Source organism: Meriones unguiculatus, chromosome 1, assembly GCF_030254825.1.
Source record: "Meriones unguiculatus strain TT.TT164.6M chromosome 1, Bangor_MerUng_6.1, whole genome shotgun sequence".
Taxonomy (NCBI): domain Eukaryota; kingdom Metazoa; phylum Chordata; class Mammalia; order Rodentia; family Muridae; genus Meriones; species Meriones unguiculatus.
Genome location: NC_083349.1, coordinates 199,180,162 through 199,199,478, shown reverse-complemented (window position 1 = coordinate 199,199,478; position 19,317 = coordinate 199,180,162). Strand labels below are relative to the sequence as shown.

At 43.4% G+C, this 19,317-nt stretch overlaps 1 protein-coding gene across 1 annotated transcript; it reads left to right on the top strand.

Moving 5' to 3' along the window:
• The first annotated feature begins 456 nt into the window (after positions 1-456).
• On the top strand, positions 457-12,692 carry Galp (galanin like peptide). Its single transcript, XM_021654404.1, has 5 exons — positions 457-540; positions 3,951-3,999; positions 6,319-6,399; positions 9,908-9,985; positions 12,643-12,692. Exons 1-5 carry the CDS (start codon positions 457-459, stop codon positions 12,690-12,692), a joined length of 342 nt encoding a protein of 113 aa, XP_021510079.1.
• The last annotated feature ends 6,625 nt before the right edge of the window (positions 12,693-19,317 follow it).

Here is a 19,317-nt window from a genome sequence, read left to right as displayed (position 1 = left end):
GTGCAGGGTCAAGGTATAGCTCAATATGCTTGTGTATGAGAAGCCCTGGGTTAAATTTCCATTTACCAATCCCACCATCCCTACACACACACACACACACACACACACACACACACACACACACACGACAAAAAGAAAAGAGATGCCAAAACAAACACAAAAGATAAAAATGCTCGTTTCATTTTTTTCTGTGACATATTTAAAATAAATAGACATGATCTGTCAACCTTTGGTCATGGTGATGATGTCGTGCTGCATACCTATTACCAACCTCTTGCAGATGTATGATTTTGTTTGTTTGGGTGTTTTTTTGTTTTTTTTTTTTTTTTTTTTATCAGTTCCACTTAGTAATGTTCTCTCCACACCAGAGCAGTACACATCCCTGCTTTGGAGACTAACTCTCCCTCTGTCATTGCAGTATTCCTCAGCTGTGTGCCTTGCTCTTCCACCTCCAGGATGGCCTACTCCAGGCATCTGGTCCTCCTCCTCACCGTCTTGCTGAGCCTGGCAGAAACACCAGAATCTGCGCCTGTTCACAGAGTAACAACTTCCCCCATTGCTTCCTTCTGGGGAGAGGTTTTAAATCTTTTCTGCTTTGATTCTGGGGAACCTTAGGGGAACAAGTTAATGTGAAACTGAGCAAAATGATGGGAAATGACCTTGTCAGCTTGGCCTTAAGAATGGAGTAGAGGACAGGAGGAAAAACAATAGAAGGTTGGAATGCAGCTTATTCAGCCTGGTGTGATGGCACCTACCAGGAATCCCAGCACTAGAGAAGTAGAGACAGAGGGACTCTTGAGTTTGAGGCCAGTAGACAGCATAGTGAGATCCTATTTAAATAAATAAGGAAACAAAAGGAGAAAAAAGTGGTGTAGCTCAGTTGGTGGAGCACTTGCCAACAGGGGAGAAGCTCTGGGTTCCATCCCCACAAAGCATGGTAGTGTATGTCTTTAACTCCACCACTCAGGAGGCAGGGAGGAGGATCAGGAATGAAGTCTGACTTCCACTAGTAGTAGTATGATCCATGAGCTAGTAGTGTTGAGGCTAATCTGGGCAATGTGACACCCCGTCTAAGGGAAAAATAAAATAAAATAGAGGGCTGACAAGATGGCTCAATGGGTAAAGTGCCTACTGCATAAACCTGATGAATTTGATCAGGAGAGAACTGACCTCTGAGAGTGGTACTCTGACCTTCATAAGCATGCTGTGGTGTGCCCGCGCACGCGCGCGCGCGCACACACACACACACACACACACACACACACACACACACACCAAAAGAAAAAAGAAAAGAAGCTAGCATGGTTGGTGATACATGCCTGAAATCCCAGATCTCAGGAAGGTAGATTGAAAGCCACCAACCCTCTGGAGCCAATCCTTGTCTCAAAAACAATAAACAAAACAAAATTAGACCAGGCATGCTGGTTCTTGACTTTAATCCCAGTACTGAGGAGGCAAGGACAGGCTGAGCTCTGAGAGCTTGATGTATATAGTGAAGAGCCATGCTACCATGCTCAGGTGTGTTTTTAGTTTTGAGACAATATTTCTATTCTAGAACTGGGCATGGTGGCACATGTCTTTAATCCCAGCGCCATGGAGGCAGAGGCAAGAGGCTCTCTATGAGTCCCAGGCCAGTCTGGTCTATGTAGAAAGACCCTCTCTCAAAACAAAACCAGAAGATCTCTCTCCCAGATGACCCTCCACCTCCCCATTAGCCAAAAATGACCTTCAAGTCCTAAACCTCCTGATTTTACTTCCAGAGTGCTGGGATTACAGACATGCACTATCACACCCAGTTTTATACAGTGCTGGGACTCAAACCCAGGGTTTCATGCATATTAGGAAAACACTCTACAGACTAACATCCCTAGGCCACACCTCTCCATTCTTTATCAAGTTATAACTCAGTGTGAAGTTAATGGTGGAGCTTCCCTTAGCATTCTCAACAGCTTTCTTTTAGATAAATCAACCATAACTCCATGATGTGACTGAAAGACAGACTCTGAATACGTGGTGACTGTTGATAAAGACAATGCATTCTAAGCTTGAAAATCACTAGGAGAATAAACTTAAAGTGTTTACAGAGAAAGGCATGGTGATCTTAGCAATTAGGAGGTAGGCACAGGAAAGATCAGAAGTTCAAGGTCATCCTGGACTACATAACAAGGTAGAATCCCTCCCCAACCTTTTGGCTAAGATTAAGTATAGCAAATTCAAGGCCAGCCTGGGCTACTTGAGACCCTTGTTATACTCTGTCCATTGTGAGCCATTAGGAAGGAAAGAGAATACATCAGTGGGTTCATGAAACAAAGTCTTTTATTTCTACCACATAAGCAGAGAGCAGCCAGACAAGGATGCAGGATCCTTGTTTCTTCTGGCAGCCTGGAATAGGGGCTGAAGTAGGGTTTATAAGCATAAAGACCACCAGCACCTGGGGCAAGTTACAGTTAAAATTTTCACCAATTAGAACTTGGGGATAAGGACTTTCCCAAGTGTTCCATTACATAGAATGTAAGCTTTTTGCCCAACCAATCAAATTAATTTGTTTTTTTTTTCTTTCTATTTTTTTTTTCTGTTGTTAGGAACAGACATGCTTTGGAGAACTATTGTTGCTTAGAGAAGGAGCTGATCAGCTTAGGTAAAATGGAGTTCATTGAGGTAGGATCTCTCTGTATAGCTTTGGCTGTACTGGAATTCAATATCTAGACCAGGCTGGCCTTGAATTCAAAGAGATCTGCTTGCCTCTGCCTCCTGAATTATCTGGTTCTCAGGCTATTCTTGAACTCCTGATATCCGTGCCCTCACCTCCTCAGTGCTGGGATGAAACCAGGGATTCTCAATTGTTAAGACAGGTGCTTTACCAACTGACCCACAGCCTCAGTTATCATTTATGTAGTTATTTAGTTTTTCTTTTGAGGCAGCATTTCACTGTGTTGTCCAGGCTGGCTTTTGGACTTCCTCAGTAGCCCAGGAAGGAAAGCCTTGACCTTAGAATTTTCCTTTCTCAAACCTCCCAAAAAGCCAGAGGTAGTGGAGGAGAAAGGGCAAGGCCTGCCAGAACTATGTTTTCTATGCTTGGGCTGGCTGGAGTCCCTTCATTGGTAGAGTCACTATTGTAGGCTGTCCACCAGAGAAGACAACTCGGACATGGGTTTAAGCCAATAGAAAGTCTGTCTTAGCTGACTGGCAACTTCACTGGGTGTTTGAGATCCCAGTGTAACCCCAGCCCTTTCTTAGGGTGAGCTTTTAAGCACTTAACAAGAACAGTTAGCCAGAATTGGAACTACAGAAGCTAAAAAGAAAGTACACTTAGAGACTTTCTCAGAACTATAGACTTTGATGGATTAAGTCTTTGTCTTAGTTTTGGCAGGTGGTACTGTCTACATGCTGAGTTTTATGGCCTGAATACTACTCAGGCCATCACAGAGTCAGTTGTGCTAAAGTCTGAGGGGAGGGTTGTTACTAGGGTCTGTTACAGTCAACTTTCCATGTGCCTCCCTCCACACCTACAGCTTTCATTCTCTTCCTGAAGCAAGGCCTTTCAAAACTTTCCTTCTATTCCAAACTGTCATATTTTAAATATTGTGTTTCTCAGAGTCTGTCTGTTGTGTGCATGTGTGTGTGAATGTGTGTGTGTGTGTGTGTGTGTGTGTGTGTGTATTATACAGTGAGAGTGTGGAAATCATAAGATAACCTACAAGAGTCATTTCTCTTCTTCCACCAGGGGATCAAGGTCATACTTAGTCTCAAAGCACCCTTAACTCATTGAGCCATCTTGCTCAGGTCTTCCACTTGCTGGATTATAGGAAGTCCTAATTGCATGGGGCGGAAATAGGTACTAAACAAAGCTATGTCACTGGCTAGTATCAAGGAGGCATGGTGACCTACATCACCCTGAATTGCCATGATCTTGCCACTTTCCTGAGTCCTCATTTCTTTATCTCTTCCAGGGACGAGGAGGCTGGACCCTCAATAGTGCTGGTTACCTTCTGGGTCCTGGTAAGTGCTTTTTGTCCATGATCATCGCTCACTCATGTCTATCTGATGCCAATGGCTTTGTGACCCAGAAAAGACACTGGATTAGTTGTTTTTGCATCACTGTGACCAAAATAACTGGACAGATAAGGGTAGAAAGACTTGTCTTGGCTCACTGTTTCAGAGGGTTTTGCTCCATCATGGTAGGCAAGACCTGGTGGGCTAGCATGCATCATGTAGGTGGGAGGGTATGGAAGAAGCCAGGTATCACTGTGTAGCCATAAGTATAGGTCAGACCTACAGCCTTCAAAGGCCCACCCCTAGAGACCTATTTCTTTGAGTTAGACTCCACCTGCTAGAAATTCTAAGGGAATGGACAAGTGTTCAAAACATAAACCTATGGGAGATGGTTCAGATTTAAACCATATATGGTATCTTATAGACCTGTAATCTCAGCACTTGAGACGGAGAGGCAGGTGGATCAGGAGTTCAAGGTCATCATGAGCTACTTAAGGAATTGAGGCCAGCCTGGGCAGTCTCAAAAAAAAAAAAAAAAAAAAAAAGGTGGCTCAGTGAGTAAAGTCACTTGTAGCCTGGTGGTGCAAACTGATGACCCGAATTTGATCCTAAAACCTACATAAAGGGAGAAGGGAAAAGGTCGACAAGATGGCTCAGTGGATAAAGGTATTTGCCTCCAAGCCTGATGACTTGAGTTCTAGCCCTCAGTATCCACGTGGCAGAAAGAAGGAAACAGTTCCTATAGGATGTTTTCTGTTCTCCACAGGGGTGAAGTGTCATGGGTTTCACCTACACACATAAACACATACATAATAAATAAATGCCCAAACAAATGTAATTTCTAACAAATGAATTAAGCAACACCAGCTGCACTGAATACCATACTTTCTGCCCACAATGGGTACCATGCTATGATTTTAGACACCATGCTTTCCTCTTTATTTTCTTCCATCCCTGCTCCTCCACTTCCCTGAATGAATTTTTTTAGGAGCCCGTGAACTTAGCCACACACTGCTCAGTTCCCACTAAATCTGGCATGCACCATGCTCCCAAATATGCCAGAGGCTAGGCTCAATTTGTTAGAAATAAAATTGGGTCAGGTGTGGTGGGGGCACACCTTTAATCCCAGCACTCAGGAGGCAGAGGCAGGCTGATGGTTCTCTATGAGTTCAAGGACAGTCTAGTCTACATAGTAAGTTTCATGCCGGTCAGAACTACACAGTGAGAATCTGTCTCAAAATTTAAAGGAAGCGGGCAGAGGTCATGTGTTAGAGTTTATAAACTGTTCTCTGCACCTATTCAGTCAATGCTGATGCTTGAATTTTCCTATCCTAAGTCTCCAGTACTTTTATTATGAAATGAGGATCTTTGTTCCTCACAGGCTTCAGTCAGAAGTCTATGAATCCTCAGGCTGGAGGCCAGCAAGATGGCTCAGTGGGTAAAAGTGGTGCTTGGCAAGCCTAAGGAACAGTGTTTAGTCCCCAGAAGGAGCCTAAACTGACTCCCATAAAGTGTCCTCTGACTGTCATAAACGTGCCATGGCATGTGTGTTGCCCCCAACATCTCTCTGTCTCTTGTGAGAGCTGAAGTTAACTTTTTAATTTTAATTACTGTGCCTAAGAGATCCATGGAACAAAAATGCCTCTGACTTGTAAGCCCCCCTGCCCAAGTACCGATACTTCCTGAAATGCTGGAGGTTATTGTTTGTGGGAGATAAAAAGCCACAGGTTTTCACTCCCGTAAGCAAGTTGGTTTGACCCAATTGCATGAGCGCACTAGAGCACATATAAGTGGGAAGTAGGAAATATGTTAGGATTAATGCTTCCCCCTGATTGGACCTGATGGGAAATACAGTGGCCTTATGGGGTTGCCTTTTAAAGCCTCTGCAAAATGTGATTCTGCAAAATGGGGACCCAGAAATGGACCTTGCTAGAAGAATCCATCATCCTGCCAGTATTTAATTAAAGCTTGCTTCAAATTTGGCTCAAAGTTGTAGTGGTTTTATTCTTGCCCAATGGGGGATTAACTCTCCCCCTCTCCACTCTCTCTTACACACAAACACATAAAATTAATGAACAAATGAATGTAAAAAAGGAAGTAAGAAAAGCCCATGTTGCCATGACAACATGACAGAAAGAACTGAAAACTTGAGATTTGTACCCAGACATAGGTGTGATACAGCCCTAGACCACACTATGGTCAGTGTGCATCCTGTCCTACAGCACTTTTTGGAGGTATTCTGTCAAATGCTGGGAGGACTTCCTGGATCCTGTGTGATGTCATTCTATTTAACAGCTCTCCTGCTGTCTCCCATCCCTTCCCTAGTCCTTCACCTTTCCTCAAAGGCAGACCAGGGCAGGAAGAGGGACTCAGCTCTTGAGATCCTAGACCTGTGGAAGGCCATTGGTGAGTAATCACCACCCCCCTTCATCTCCAGCATCCTCCACCATTCACGATAGATGTGGGCTCCACCCCTCACTCTGTCACTTCCTAGTTCTTCTACCTAGAAAATGATTCAAATCTGTCAAGATTTTAATTTCTCCACAGCTAAAATTATAGCCTCATTTCACTTGGGTGTGGTTGTGCATGCTCGTACTCTCATACTTGGGATACAGAGACAGGAGAGTCAGGAGCTTGTCACCCAACACTGCCATCCCCAAGGAAAAACAGATCCAGCAACATAGCTCAGTGGGTAAAGATACTTGCTGCCCAGCCTGGCCACCAAGTTCTATCCCCAGGACCTATAAAATGGAAGGAGAAGACTTGGGCATGGTGGCACACACTATTAATCCCAGCACTCAGGGAGGCAGAGGCAGGTGGATCTCTGAGAGTTTGAGGCCAGTCTGGTCTACAAAGTGAGTCCAAGACAGCCAAGGCTACATAGGGAAAGCCTGTCTCAAAAAAAACCCCCAAAAACCAAACCAAACAAACAAAAAAACCCACCACCAACACCACCACCACCACCAAAAAACAATGGAAGGAGAGAACTGACTTTCACAGGCTGTCCTCTGATCTATATATCTGCAACACATACACACACACACACACACACACACACACACACACACACACACGATAAATAAATAAATAAATAAATATGTAGTAGTAATAATAATAACAACAAACTAAGCTAGCCCTGGAAAGATAGCTCAGATAGCTCAGTCAATACAGTGTTTGCTGTACAAGCATGAAGAATTAAGTTCAGAACCTACATAATAGAGATCATCAAGGCAATATGAGTTTGTAATCTCAGTGCTAGGGAGATGGAGACAGGTGGTCCTGAGCTTGCTGGCTGTTGGGAGCATGGCACGAAGGCCCTTGTGCCCACAGCTCTCCAGAGAAATAAAAAATGTTAAGCACACAAGACTGTTTTTCCAATGGGCAAGATGTTAAAAAAAACAAGCAAACCAACACCTGTTCTCCCATCCAGAAAGCTGAGAACTGGAAGTAATTAATATGCTGGCTATCTGTGTTATCTGTTGGTTTAGGCCTTATCAAGCTCCTACAACCAGGATGGGAGATGGCTAGTAATCTAAATAAGCCTTATAGCCAGGGGTTCCCTAAACTCCCACAACTAGGATCAGAGGTGGCTAATAGCACACATGACCTCTATGCTATCTGTATGACCTAGACTAGGCCAGAGCCTTTACAGGTAGCCTATTTGTAGAACCCACCTTCTTGGAAGAAATGACTTGTATCTGAAGTTGAGTTTCCATGTCATTATGCTTCCTTGTGGACTGAGAATTGTACTGTATGGGGAGACTTTCCCCCTAAAATTACTGGGTTTAAATACGTTGGTAATGTGGGGCTGGAGAGATGGCTCAGTGGTTAACACTGTCTGATCTTCCAGAGGTCCTGAGTTTAATTCCCAGCAACCACACAGTGGCTCACAACCCTCTATAACTGGGATCTGAATCCCTCTTCTGCCACTCAGGTATACATGCAGATAGAACATGCATATATGTAAAATAAATAAATAAATAAACCTTTAAAAATATACTAGGAATGAACTGTGTGATATCACACTCTTTATAAGTTTTGATAAGACTCTTTATAAGGTTGATGAAGTCAATCTGAAACGTTTTCATTCTCATCCCTTCATGGTTCTCTTCTCTACCTGATACCTTCAGAGACCCTTTTCCCTGGCCAGTCAGTCTAGCCAAATTGGTGAGCTCCAGGTTCAGTGATCAATTCTGTCTCTAAAAAATAAGGCAGAGAACAATGGAGGAAAAAAAAGCCTGATGTTGGCTTATACCTTTAATCCCAGAACTCGGGAGGTGAGGAAGGCAGATCTCTGTGAGTTTGAGGCCAGCCTTGTTTACAGATCAAGTTCCAGGACAACCAGGGCTATACAGAGAAACCCTGTCTCAAAACAAAAACAAACAAAAGAGCCTAATGTTGACATCTGGTTTCCACAAACACAGCAGCACATACTCATCTCCAAAACCCTAAACAATCTGGTGAAGGGCCCAAGCAGCTGTGCTACAGCAGCTGTGCTGCCATGACAGGCTTCATAAGACACTATAGGCCTGAGTTTCTGTTTCCTGGTAATGTTCCCACAGTTGCTTAGATAGACCCTGTTTCTAATTCTCAGAACATGAAACTATCGTCCATGAAAATGAGATACAAAAAGAAAATAATCTCCCTGAATATCAGAAACAATAGTCTAGTAACCACCTTGAAAAGTCCCCAAGCACTTGACCAATCAAATTAAAAGTTAGTTAGAAACTTTTGCTCAGCTAACAAAAATGATATTGTTACCTGGGCACTTTTTTGTTAGCACTCTTTGTTACCTGGGCACACCTTGTTACTTGCACATTCCATGAGCTCCTTCCCCCCACATTCCCTAAATCAGCACCAGCCAATCAGTTTATGACAAGCTTGCTTCTGCTAAATGTGAACCAATCACATCACTGAAAGTCCTGTTCCTTGCTTAAACCATAATAAAAACTCAGCTTTGCAGCTACTGGGGGGTGGGAGTAGGGGGCTCCTAATCCACTGTGCTAGATGGTGGGGAGTCTGAGCTTAGGCCCAAAATAAAGGCTCTTTGTTCTTGCAGACATGGTCTGGCTCCTGCTCGTCTTTGGGGATACCAAGATCTGGGCATACAATGGCACACAGTAGGACTACAGCTTTTCAATCGAGATCTCGGAAACTGTCTAGGAGGGAGGGGTTCAGTGAATGCTGCCCTTCCCTGTAAATGCAGTGTCAGACTTAACCTGAGCTGCCTCCTCACTGTCACCTGCAGAGAACAGTGCTGAACAGATATTCCTTGGCTTCCAACCTGGTTTTTATAGATACTTGGAGATCCTTAACTTCTTGGCTGCTGGGGGCCAATCCCAGGTGGGAACTGCAGCATGCCTTTATATATCCTCTCATTTATGGAAATTCAAAACTTCTTCAAACACAGTTAAATGGCTCTCACAAGGACAAAGTCTTGATTAAGAGCCACCAGGCACTCAGAAATTCCAAGGAAATAAAGAAAGTGAAGCTAGCTGCGTGCAGTGGCACACACCTGTAATCCGTGAGTTTGAGGCCAGCCTGGTCTACAAATCAAGTCCAGGACAGCCAAGGTTATACAGAGAAACCCTGTCTCCAAGAACCAAAAACAAAAACAAAAACAAAAAAAAAGCTACATTATATGTAAAAATATTGAATGCCATGGAGCCTCTACATTTATTATATATTTATCTACTTTATTTAGTTACTATGCATGTGTGTGCATATGCCACAGCTGTGTGTCGAGCTCAGAGGACAACTTATGGAAAAGTCAGTTCCCTCCTTCTACCATGGGGCTCTCAGGAATGAAACTCAGTTCATCAGACTTGGCAGCAAGTGGCTTAACTCTCTGCGCTGTCTCTACAGCCCTTTGTTGGTATTTCAGTTGATGGTGATGTCTTGTCCCTTTTCCTAGATGGACTCCCTTATTCCCATGCTCCAAGCAAGACCAAAAGGACAGTGGTTGAAACGTTTTTCAAACCAAAGATTAGAGGTAAAGATTGGGAATGCAGAAAAGGGGGGGGGGAGGGGAAGTGAAAGGATGAATTGAGTGGCAAAAAGTCAGGAAAGAAGCTGCAACCAGCCAATAGCATACCTCAGCAGGATTCTGAGCATCTCTCCACGTGCCCCAGCCTCTCATTTCCTATGCTCCCTCAGAGCAGCAACATTCCTTCACCTCAGACTCTTTCTCATGGACCAGCTCCAGTTCCCCAACTAGTAACAAGATCTTACCATTGAGCCCTTTCCCATATGAGGCCCTAGACCTGAGCTTGAGGTCCCCTCTGTGACTATAGCATTGCATGGCCAAATTCCTCAAAGTCCTTCAGAAACCATTTGAGTGGTCACCTCTCTTTGGGGGCTTTTTCTGACCACCATTTTTAAATTACTCATTCATTTTAAAAAGCACTATTATTTTATTTTTTTAAGTGTGTGTTTGTGTTCATGGAGCCCAGAAGAGTGTATCCCCTAATCTCCTGGAGCTGGAGTTATTGGCCATTGTGAGCCACCTGTTGTGGGTGCTGGGAACTGAACTTGGGTCCCTTACAAGATCAGTATGCACTTTTAGCTACTAAGTCATCTCTTCAGCATTAGTTAGTTAATTATTTCACTTTGTGTGTGCATTCGAACACATGTGTATGCATGCCTGTATCACCTCTACAGTGTGAGTGTGGAGGACAGGTCAGGACAATCTACAGGAGATGGTTCTTTTTTTCCACCCTGTGAATCCTAGGGGATTGAACTCCAGTTATCAGGCTTGGTGGCTTGCACCCTTACCCATGGAACCATCTCCATGGCTCTATATGTATCTTTCTTTCTTTCTTTCTTTCTTTCTTTCTTTCTTTCTTTCTTTCTTTCTTCCTTCCTTCCTTCCTTCCTTCCTTCCTTCCTTCCTTCCTTTCCTTCCTTTCTTTCTTCTTTCTTTCCCTTTCTCTTTCTTTTTTAGGGAGGGTTTCTTTTGTTTCTGTTTTTAGAGATAAGGTTTCTCTGTTTAACAGCTCTGACTGTCCTGGAACTCAGCCTGTAGACCAGGTTGGCCTCAAACTCAGGGATCCACCTGCCTCTGCCTCCCGAGTGCTGAGATTAAAGGTATGCACTACTACCACCCTGCTCATAACCCCCTTTCTAACCAATGAGGATCTCAGTGTGTGCGCACACCTCAGCTTTGCCTGCTTCCTCTGTTGGGACTTTACCCAACACCACATCTTTCTTGGATCTCAGTATTTTTTTCTGTTCAAGTGAACACTCCTCCTCCAGTCCCAGCCCAATTCTTGGAAACCAGTACCCCACAGTTTTATTGCAATTGTATCAGCTCTTTTGAGAAACATATGTGGGCTGGGGAGAATGACTCAGAGGGTTCCAGCGTTTGCAAGCATGATGACCTCAGCTCAGATCCCCAATACTACCTGTATGAAAAGTCATGTGTTACCTCTAACCCCAGCCCTGAAGGGAAGGGGAGGTGGGGGCAGAGGATCACTGGCACTTGCTGACTACAGTGCTTCAGATTCAGTGAGAGACTCAGTCTTCAATAAAGACAGAGGTCAATAGAGCAGGATATCCAACATTTGGTGAATGGATATACACATGAATATACACCCGCGCACGCGCGCGCGCGCGCACGCACACACACACACACACACACACACACACAGAGAGAGAGAGAGAGAGAGAGCTTAGAAGAATATGTATCGAAGTATTCTGAGAATGACACACCCCCTGAATTTATTAATTCTCACCTCTACCTTGACTGCACTTTTTGTTTCTTAAAAATATTGATCATTGACACTACTATAAACCCTCTTGAAATGGGATGGAAAAAAAAAAAGTGTGCAGATGCAGAGAAATGGTAGGCAGAATGAGAAAGGAAAACAAGAAGAACCAGAAAAGCTACTGAAGCTGAGATGGCCAGAGTAGTCTTCCTCCCTAGCCTTACCAGTAACCTGTGCCTGAGGAGATGGCTCAGTTGGAAACAAGGGAACTTGAGTTTGAATTTCCAGCATCTCAGGAGTTTACTAGTTACTCAGTCTAGTTGATTGATTAGCTCCATGTTCAGTGAGAGACCCTGACTCAGAAGATAACGAAGGAAGAAGACCGATGGCTCTCTTAGAGGAAACAGATTCCATGCCCAGCACCCATACAGTGTCTCACAACTGTCTCAGGGAATTGACATCCTCTTCTGGCCTCTTCGGGCAACACACACACACACACACACACACACACACACACACCTGGGCAAAACCCATACACGAAAAATAGTAAAAATAAATTTAAAATATTTAAGGTCAGTACATCTGTGGCCCACATCACCTCTCCTGTATAAGAACCAGAGTAAATGAACGTACAAGGCATCTAGGGCTTCTGCATCATTAGTTGACTGGAACTATTAGAAACCCTGATGTTGGAGCCAGTGTGATGGCTCAGAGGGTAAAGAATTTGCCCAGAAAACCAGAAAACTGGGGTTTGATTGCCACCACTCAGGTAAAAGTGAAAGGAGAGAACTGACCCCATAAAGTTGAACTTTTACCTCCATGCATGCACCATGGCGCAGGCTTGTACCCCAACACACACCACCACAACCACAACCACTACACATACAATACTAATAAATAAAATGAGTTAAAAATTAACCCACATGTTGCTCTCCTGTTGCAGATCTGCAGGACAAGAATGTTCCCAGGAAAGAAGCCACCCTGAAGTTATAGAGACTTAGTCACAGTGTTTCACTCATTCTTTTCTAGCTCATTCTCACCCCCTATCCCCTGCCTATGAAGTTCTCTCAACACCTTTTGCTGAGACTAAGACAATTATATCCCTAAAGGTCACTAAGACATGTTGTAATATTTAAAGAATTATGCTGAAGTAACTCTGTAGTGTCTCTGGTTTTATTGATTGCTCTTGGGCCAAGTCTAAGATGTCATGGGGGGGTGGAGAAATGGCTCAGTGGTTAAGAGCACTTTTTGTTTTTCCAGAGGATGTGAGTCCTGTACCCAGCACACACACACATACAGTCAGGCTCATAACCACCAGCCACCATCAGGGGTTCTGATGCCTCTGGTCTCCATGGGCACCTGCATTAACTTTCACAAAACATATACAGAAACATATACATGCACATCATTTTAATACAACAATAAGGAGATAAATTGGGGGCTGGAGAGACCACTCCTTGGTTACTTCCTGCTCTTACAAAGGACCCGTGTTCCATTCTCACCATCCATGTCCAGTGGCTCACAACTGCCTGAAATATCAGCTCCAGGGTACCTAACACCTCTGACCTTTAAGGGCACAGTACTCAGGTTCACAAAGTTACATGCAGACACACAAAAAAGATGTCATTAAGGAACCTAAGAGTAATGTTTTGGTTATTGGAGACAGGGTTTTTATGTGTATCCTTGGCTGTCTTAGACTTGCTTTGTAGACCAGGCTGGCCTCAAACTCACAGAGATATACCTGCCTCTGCCTCCCACAGTGCTAGGATTACAGGTGTGTGCTACGATGCCCGGCTATGAGGGAACTCATTTGAGGAAAGTTTGTAATCATAGAACATCTTTGCAATATGTTCTGGCTAATTGCCTCTCACTCTTTCTGTGTATCGTTAAAAGACCTTGCCTTCATTATATAATTTATATTGTGGTTTTGATCACACACACACACACAGAGAGAGAGAGAGAGAGAGAGAGAGAGAGAGAAATAGAGGGAGAGAAAGGCTAGTCTCTCTTACTTCCAGGCCAGCCTGGTCTACACAGCAAGTTCCAGGACAGCCAGGGCTACACAGAGAACCCCTCCTCCTCCAAAAAAAAAAAAAAAAAAGTGAAAATAAAGCCACTTTAAACCAAGTACGGTGGTACAAGCCTCTAGTCCTAGCACTCAGGGAAGCAGAGGCAAACAGATGACCAGTGTAGTCTACAAAGTGAGTCCAGGACAGCCAAGGCCATACAAAGAAAGCCTGTCTCAAAAAAACAAAAACAAAAAAAAACCCTAAATGAAAAAAAAAAAAACAACCAAACAAACAAACAAAAACCGAAGTGTTTTAGAGTTCTAATGCTGTAAAAAGACACCACGACCAAGGCAGCTTTTATAGTTTACTCAGTTTCAGAGGTTTAGTCCATTATCATCAGGGCAAGGGGCAGGCAGACCTAATCCATGACCCAGAGAATTAGGCATTTTATTTTATTATCTTTTAGTATTTATTTATTGGTTTTCTGAGATAGGATTTCTCTGTGTGGCTGTCCTGGACTCACTTTGTAGACCAAAGTGTGGCCTCAAACTCAGAGATCTGCCTGCCTCTGCCTCCCAAGTGCGCCACCACTGCCCAGCTTTCCTTTATTATTTTTTCAGACAGGATCTCTTCATGTATTTATGTAGTTCTGTCCTGGAACTTGATCTGTAGACCAGGCTGGCCTTGAACTCACAGAGATCCACCTGCCTCTGCCTCCTGAGGATTAAAGGTATGCCCCACCATGCCCAGCTTTATGTTCATTCATTTATTTATTTATTTATTTATTTATTTATTTATTTTTTGAGACTGGGATTAAAATCATGCACTACCATTGCCCAGCTAATTTATTAATCTTTTAAAATGTTTCAAGCCTGGCGCAGTGGCACAGGCCATAATCCCAGCACTTAGGGAGGCAGAGGCAGGTGGATCTCTGTGAGTTTGAGGGGAGCCTGGCCTATAAATGGAGACCAGGACAGTCAAGGCTACACAGACAGAGAAACACTGTCTCAAAAAATGTAAAAAGTTTTATTAATTTTTTACAAGTTTCATATATGTACACAACATATTTTGATCACATTTTCCCCTATTCCTCACCCTAACCTGTCCCAGATCTACCTTACTTAACTTTTAGAAATCAAACTCAGTAGGGGTTCACATCTGCTAGGCAAATGCTTTATCACTGAAACATACCTCATTGTTCCAAATGCTTTATTTGTTTGATTTGTTTGTTTGTTTTGTTTGTTTGTTTGTTTGTTTAGGAAGGTCTGGTATAGTCCAAGCTGGCCCCAAACTTTCTATATAGCCATAAATGATCCTTAAACTTCTGATCCTTCTACCTGAGATTTCAGGTGTGCGTCAGCACCCCCGGTTTTCTACAGTGCTAGAAACACACCCTTTCAGGCCCCTGCATGCTAAGGCAAATGCTCTGACGTCAGCCTAGGCAGCTAAAACTATTTATTATTTATTTATTTAGTATGAGGCAGTACCTCAATAAATTTCCTCAGCTGGTCTTACACTCACTCGTAGCCCAGGCAAGCCTTACATTCATAGTCCTCCTGCCTCAGCCTCCCCAGTAGCTGGTTTCACAGGCCTAGGACCATGTCCTTGTCCTTTAAGAAACTAATCCCCTCAATCTGGCAGTCGCACCGAAAACTGTGATTCAGTATCGGGATTTCTAAAGCGCCGTCTAAAAATGGCGTCTAAGGGCTGAAGGCAGTCACCGGGCAGACTAGCAACCGGAAGAAGGTCTTCCTTGAGTACGCGATGACGTGGCAGTTCCCGCCACTTTGCAGAGAGACTTCTAGAAGACACGAGGCTCTGGCATGAAGGCAGGGCAGGGGAGGTAAGTCTATTAACCAGGGATGAAGGCGGTTTAACAAGATTTTGTGTTCTGATGCAGACACAAGGGAGCCTCCCTCAAGTTTAAGCTGGGCACGGAGTAGCTGCACCTCCGAACTAGGGAGCTAAGGTAGGAGGATGGCAAGTTCCAGGGCAGACGAGGCTGCACAGTGAGGCTTCTCAACAACAACAGAACCCCCAGGTCCTAGAACTTCTACTGTACCTTTGATGCGCGTCCTTCTTCCTCAGTGCTCGGCTCCTGGTAATAACCATACTGCTGTGTCAGACCGCAAGAGTGGCTTCCATTTTGCTTAGATCTATAAATATACCTCAGTGCTGGGTTGTTGGGTCACGTGGTTGCATGCTTGCATTTGTTTCTTTTATTTTATTATTTTGAGAGAGGGTATAGTCCTGTAACGTACGCTTTCCTGGAACGCCCATCCTCCTGCCTTAGCCTCAAGAACTGAAAGCTGAGGCAGGGACTCTCAGGTGCAGCTTTTTTTTTTTTTTTTTTTTTTTTGGTTGATTGGTTGGTTTTTGTTCATTCGTTTGTTTTTCGAGACAGGGTTTCACTGTGTAGCCTTGGTAATCCTGGACTTGCTGGCCTCGAAATCACAGAAATCCACCTGCCTCAAACTCACAAATGGTGGGATTAAAGGCATGCTCCACCTCAGCCAGCCAACCTCCTTCCTTCCTTCCTTCCTTCCTTCCTTCCTTCCTTCCTTCCTTCCTTCCTTCCTTTCTTTCTTTCTTTCTTTCTCTCTCTTTCTTTCCTCTTTCTCTTTCTCTTTTCTTTCTTTCTTTCCTCTCTCTCTCTCTCTCTCTCTCTCTCTCTTTCTTTTTTTTTACAACAGGATTTTTTTTTTTTTCAGGTAGCAGATAGCCTTGGCTGTTCTAGTTTTGGTGGGGTTTTTTGTTTGTTTGGTTTGGTTTGGGTTTGGTTTGGTTTGGTTTTTTCAAGACAGGATTTCTCTGTGTAGCCTTGGCTGTCCTGGACTCACTTTGTAGACCAGGCTGGCCTCAAATTCACAGAGATCTGCCTGGCTCTGCCTCTCAAGAGTTGGGATTAAAGACATGACCACCACCTATCAGCCAGCCTTTGGGATGAAGAACAGAAGAATCTGTTGGAGAGGGATATAAGGTACTGACCTGAAATCCCAGGTGTCAAAGAGGTAGATATAGTAGATGATTGCTCTAAATGTAAGGCCAAACCCAGACAAGGAAATGAGCTTCCAGCCAGTCTGGGCCACACAGCCTGACCTTGTCTCAAAACAAAAAATAAAAACAAAAACCCCAGAACATTTTGGAACAAGTTCACATCAATAATGAGAATAGCTGTCAGTTAAAATTCCAGTTCCTAGTCAGGTAGGACAAATGGTGACACATGGCTTTAATCCCAACATTCAGCAGACATAGGCAGGTGGATCTCTGGATTCAAGGCCAGACTGGTCTACAAATCGAGTTCCAGGACAGCCAAATTTACACATTGAAACCTTGTCTCCAAAACAAAAATCTAATTCCTGAAACATTTAAAAATTACTAGATTTTTAACACTATTTGGGTGGGTGGAGGATGAAGTGTTTTTGTTTGTTTTTTCTTTTTGTTTAATTTATTTTGGTAGTGCTGGGGATGTGACTCAAGGTCTCAAAGAGTCAAGAAAAACACCCAACCTTGTAATCTCTTTTTGTCTTTCTCTCAGACTGGGACAGTCTTTTGGCTTTCTGTGTAGCCTAGGCTGACCAAGAACTCACAGATCTGCCTGCCTCTACCTCCAGAGTGCTAGGATTACAGGCATATACCATTATGCCTGCAATTAACTGTTTTATTTTATCATTTTAATTATTAAAATAAAATAGTTAGGGCAGGTATACCCCAAGTGTAAATCTATGTATAAATTTTAGATTTTTACTTTTTTATTATTTATTTAAAATTTTGTGTGGGGTTTTGGGTTGGTTGGCTTTTATTTTTTTTCCTTTTTTGTGTTGTTTTTTAAAAAAGATTTATTTATTTATACACATGAGTGTACACCTGCATGACTGAAGAGGGCATCAGATTACATTATAGATGATTGTGAGCCACATTTGGTTGCTGGGAATTGAACTCAGGCCCTCTGGAAGAACAGACAGTGCTCTTAACTGAGCCATCTTTTCAGCCCCCTTGTTTTTATTTTGTTTTTTTTTTTTGAGACAAGGTTTCTCTGTGTAGCTCTTGCTGTCTTGGAACTCACTCTGTAGACAAGGCTGGCCTGGAATTCACATACATATGCCTTTCTCTGCCTTCCAAGTGTTGGGATTAAAAATGTGAGCTACAAGACAATGCAGCCACTCCTGATGAGACCTAACAGACTAAGATCAGAAGGAAGAAAAAGAAACCCTCCCCTACCAGTGAACTTGGGGAGGGGAGTGTGTGGAGACGGGGGAGAAAGGGAGGGATTGGGAGGGGAGGAGGGGGGAACTAAAGGGGGTTACAAAGTAAATAAAGTATAATTAAAAAAAAGTGTGAGCTAGCACACCTCTCAACAATTTTGTTTGTAACAACATGTTCTCCAAGTACTGAACTCAAAGCATCTAAAAGAAGAACAAGGGCTCTTAAAATCAAAAAGTCAGTCACCTCTCTATTCTCCCACCCTTTTTGGTTGTTTTTGTTTTTTGTTTTGAGATAGGATTCTCTGTATAGACCTGGCTGTGGTGGAACTTGCTGAGATTCGCCTCTCCCTGTCTTTCAAGTGCTGGGACTAAAGGTATGTACCACCACATCTTGCTGGTGAAAAGTCCTGTTTAATACTATCAAGAATATTGTTACTCCTATGTGCAGATGGCAGAAATGATCCCACCTACGCACACTTGGAGGTGAGGTCAGGAGCCACTGATTCCTTAAAGCCAGAATGTATAGGAACATAGTTTGGAAGAATAGAATGGACTAATTCCTGTATGCTTGTTTTTGTTTATTGAAACTGAGTTTTGCTCTGTAGCCCACACTAGCTTCAGACAATCCTTCTATCATAGCTTCCCCAGTGCTGGGATTGTGGGTTGAGCCACCAGACTCATATTTTTTGGATTTTGTTTTGGCTTTTGAGACTGGGTTTCTCTGTGTAGCCCTGGCTGTCCTGGAACTCCCTCTGTAGACCAGGCTGGCCTGGAACTCTTGATATCTGACTACCTCTGTCCTGGAGTGCTGGGATTAAAGTTGTGCCAGCACCCCCAGTTTGTTTCTTAATTTTGAGAATGAGTCTCTTGTAGCCTTCATCCCTTTTAGGTTTGGTTCTTAATGTGTAGCCTGGGATGGTTTCAAAATGGTGGCAAGCCTCAGGCTCACACTTATCCCCTGGCTGGAATTATAGGTATATTCCATCATAGACAGATAGAATATAGTAACTGATTTAAAAGAAATTATCTTGGGGTTGGGATGGATGCCAGTGCCCACATGTGGAGGCCAGAAAACAGTTTGTTGGAGTTGGTTCTCACCTTTCACAATATAGGTCCAGGGGATTCAACTCAGGTTATTGGACATAGCTGAAGACATCTCTATCCCCTGAGCAATCTCAGAACTATAGGATGAATTAATTTCCTCTTTACTGACAACAGTCCCAGTGTGTTTGGGGGAGGGTATGTTATAAGGAATGATGAAATTTATAAGGCAACAAAATTAAACTAATCCACTTTCTTCTTGCCTCCCAGGCTTCTGGACCAACACTGAGCCTATCCCTGTGCCTGTTCAAACAGGAATCACTTCGAACTTCTCCGAGACTAAGGGGAATATTCATCACAGAC

Bases quoted from the DNA above. Each gene is read 5' to 3' on its own strand.
- Galp (XM_021654404.1), top strand. From the start codon at position 457: ATGGCCTACTCCAGGCATCTGGTCCTCCTCCTCACCGTCTTGCTGAGC. The intron at 541-3,950 runs GTAACAACTTCC...TATCTCTTCCAG, and splicing joins AATCTGCGCCTGTTCACAGA to GGACGAGGAGGCTGGACCCT. The intron at 4,000-6,318 runs GTAAGTGCTTTT...TCCCTTCCCTAG, and splicing joins TGGTTACCTTCTGGGTCCTG to TCCTTCACCTTTCCTCAAAG.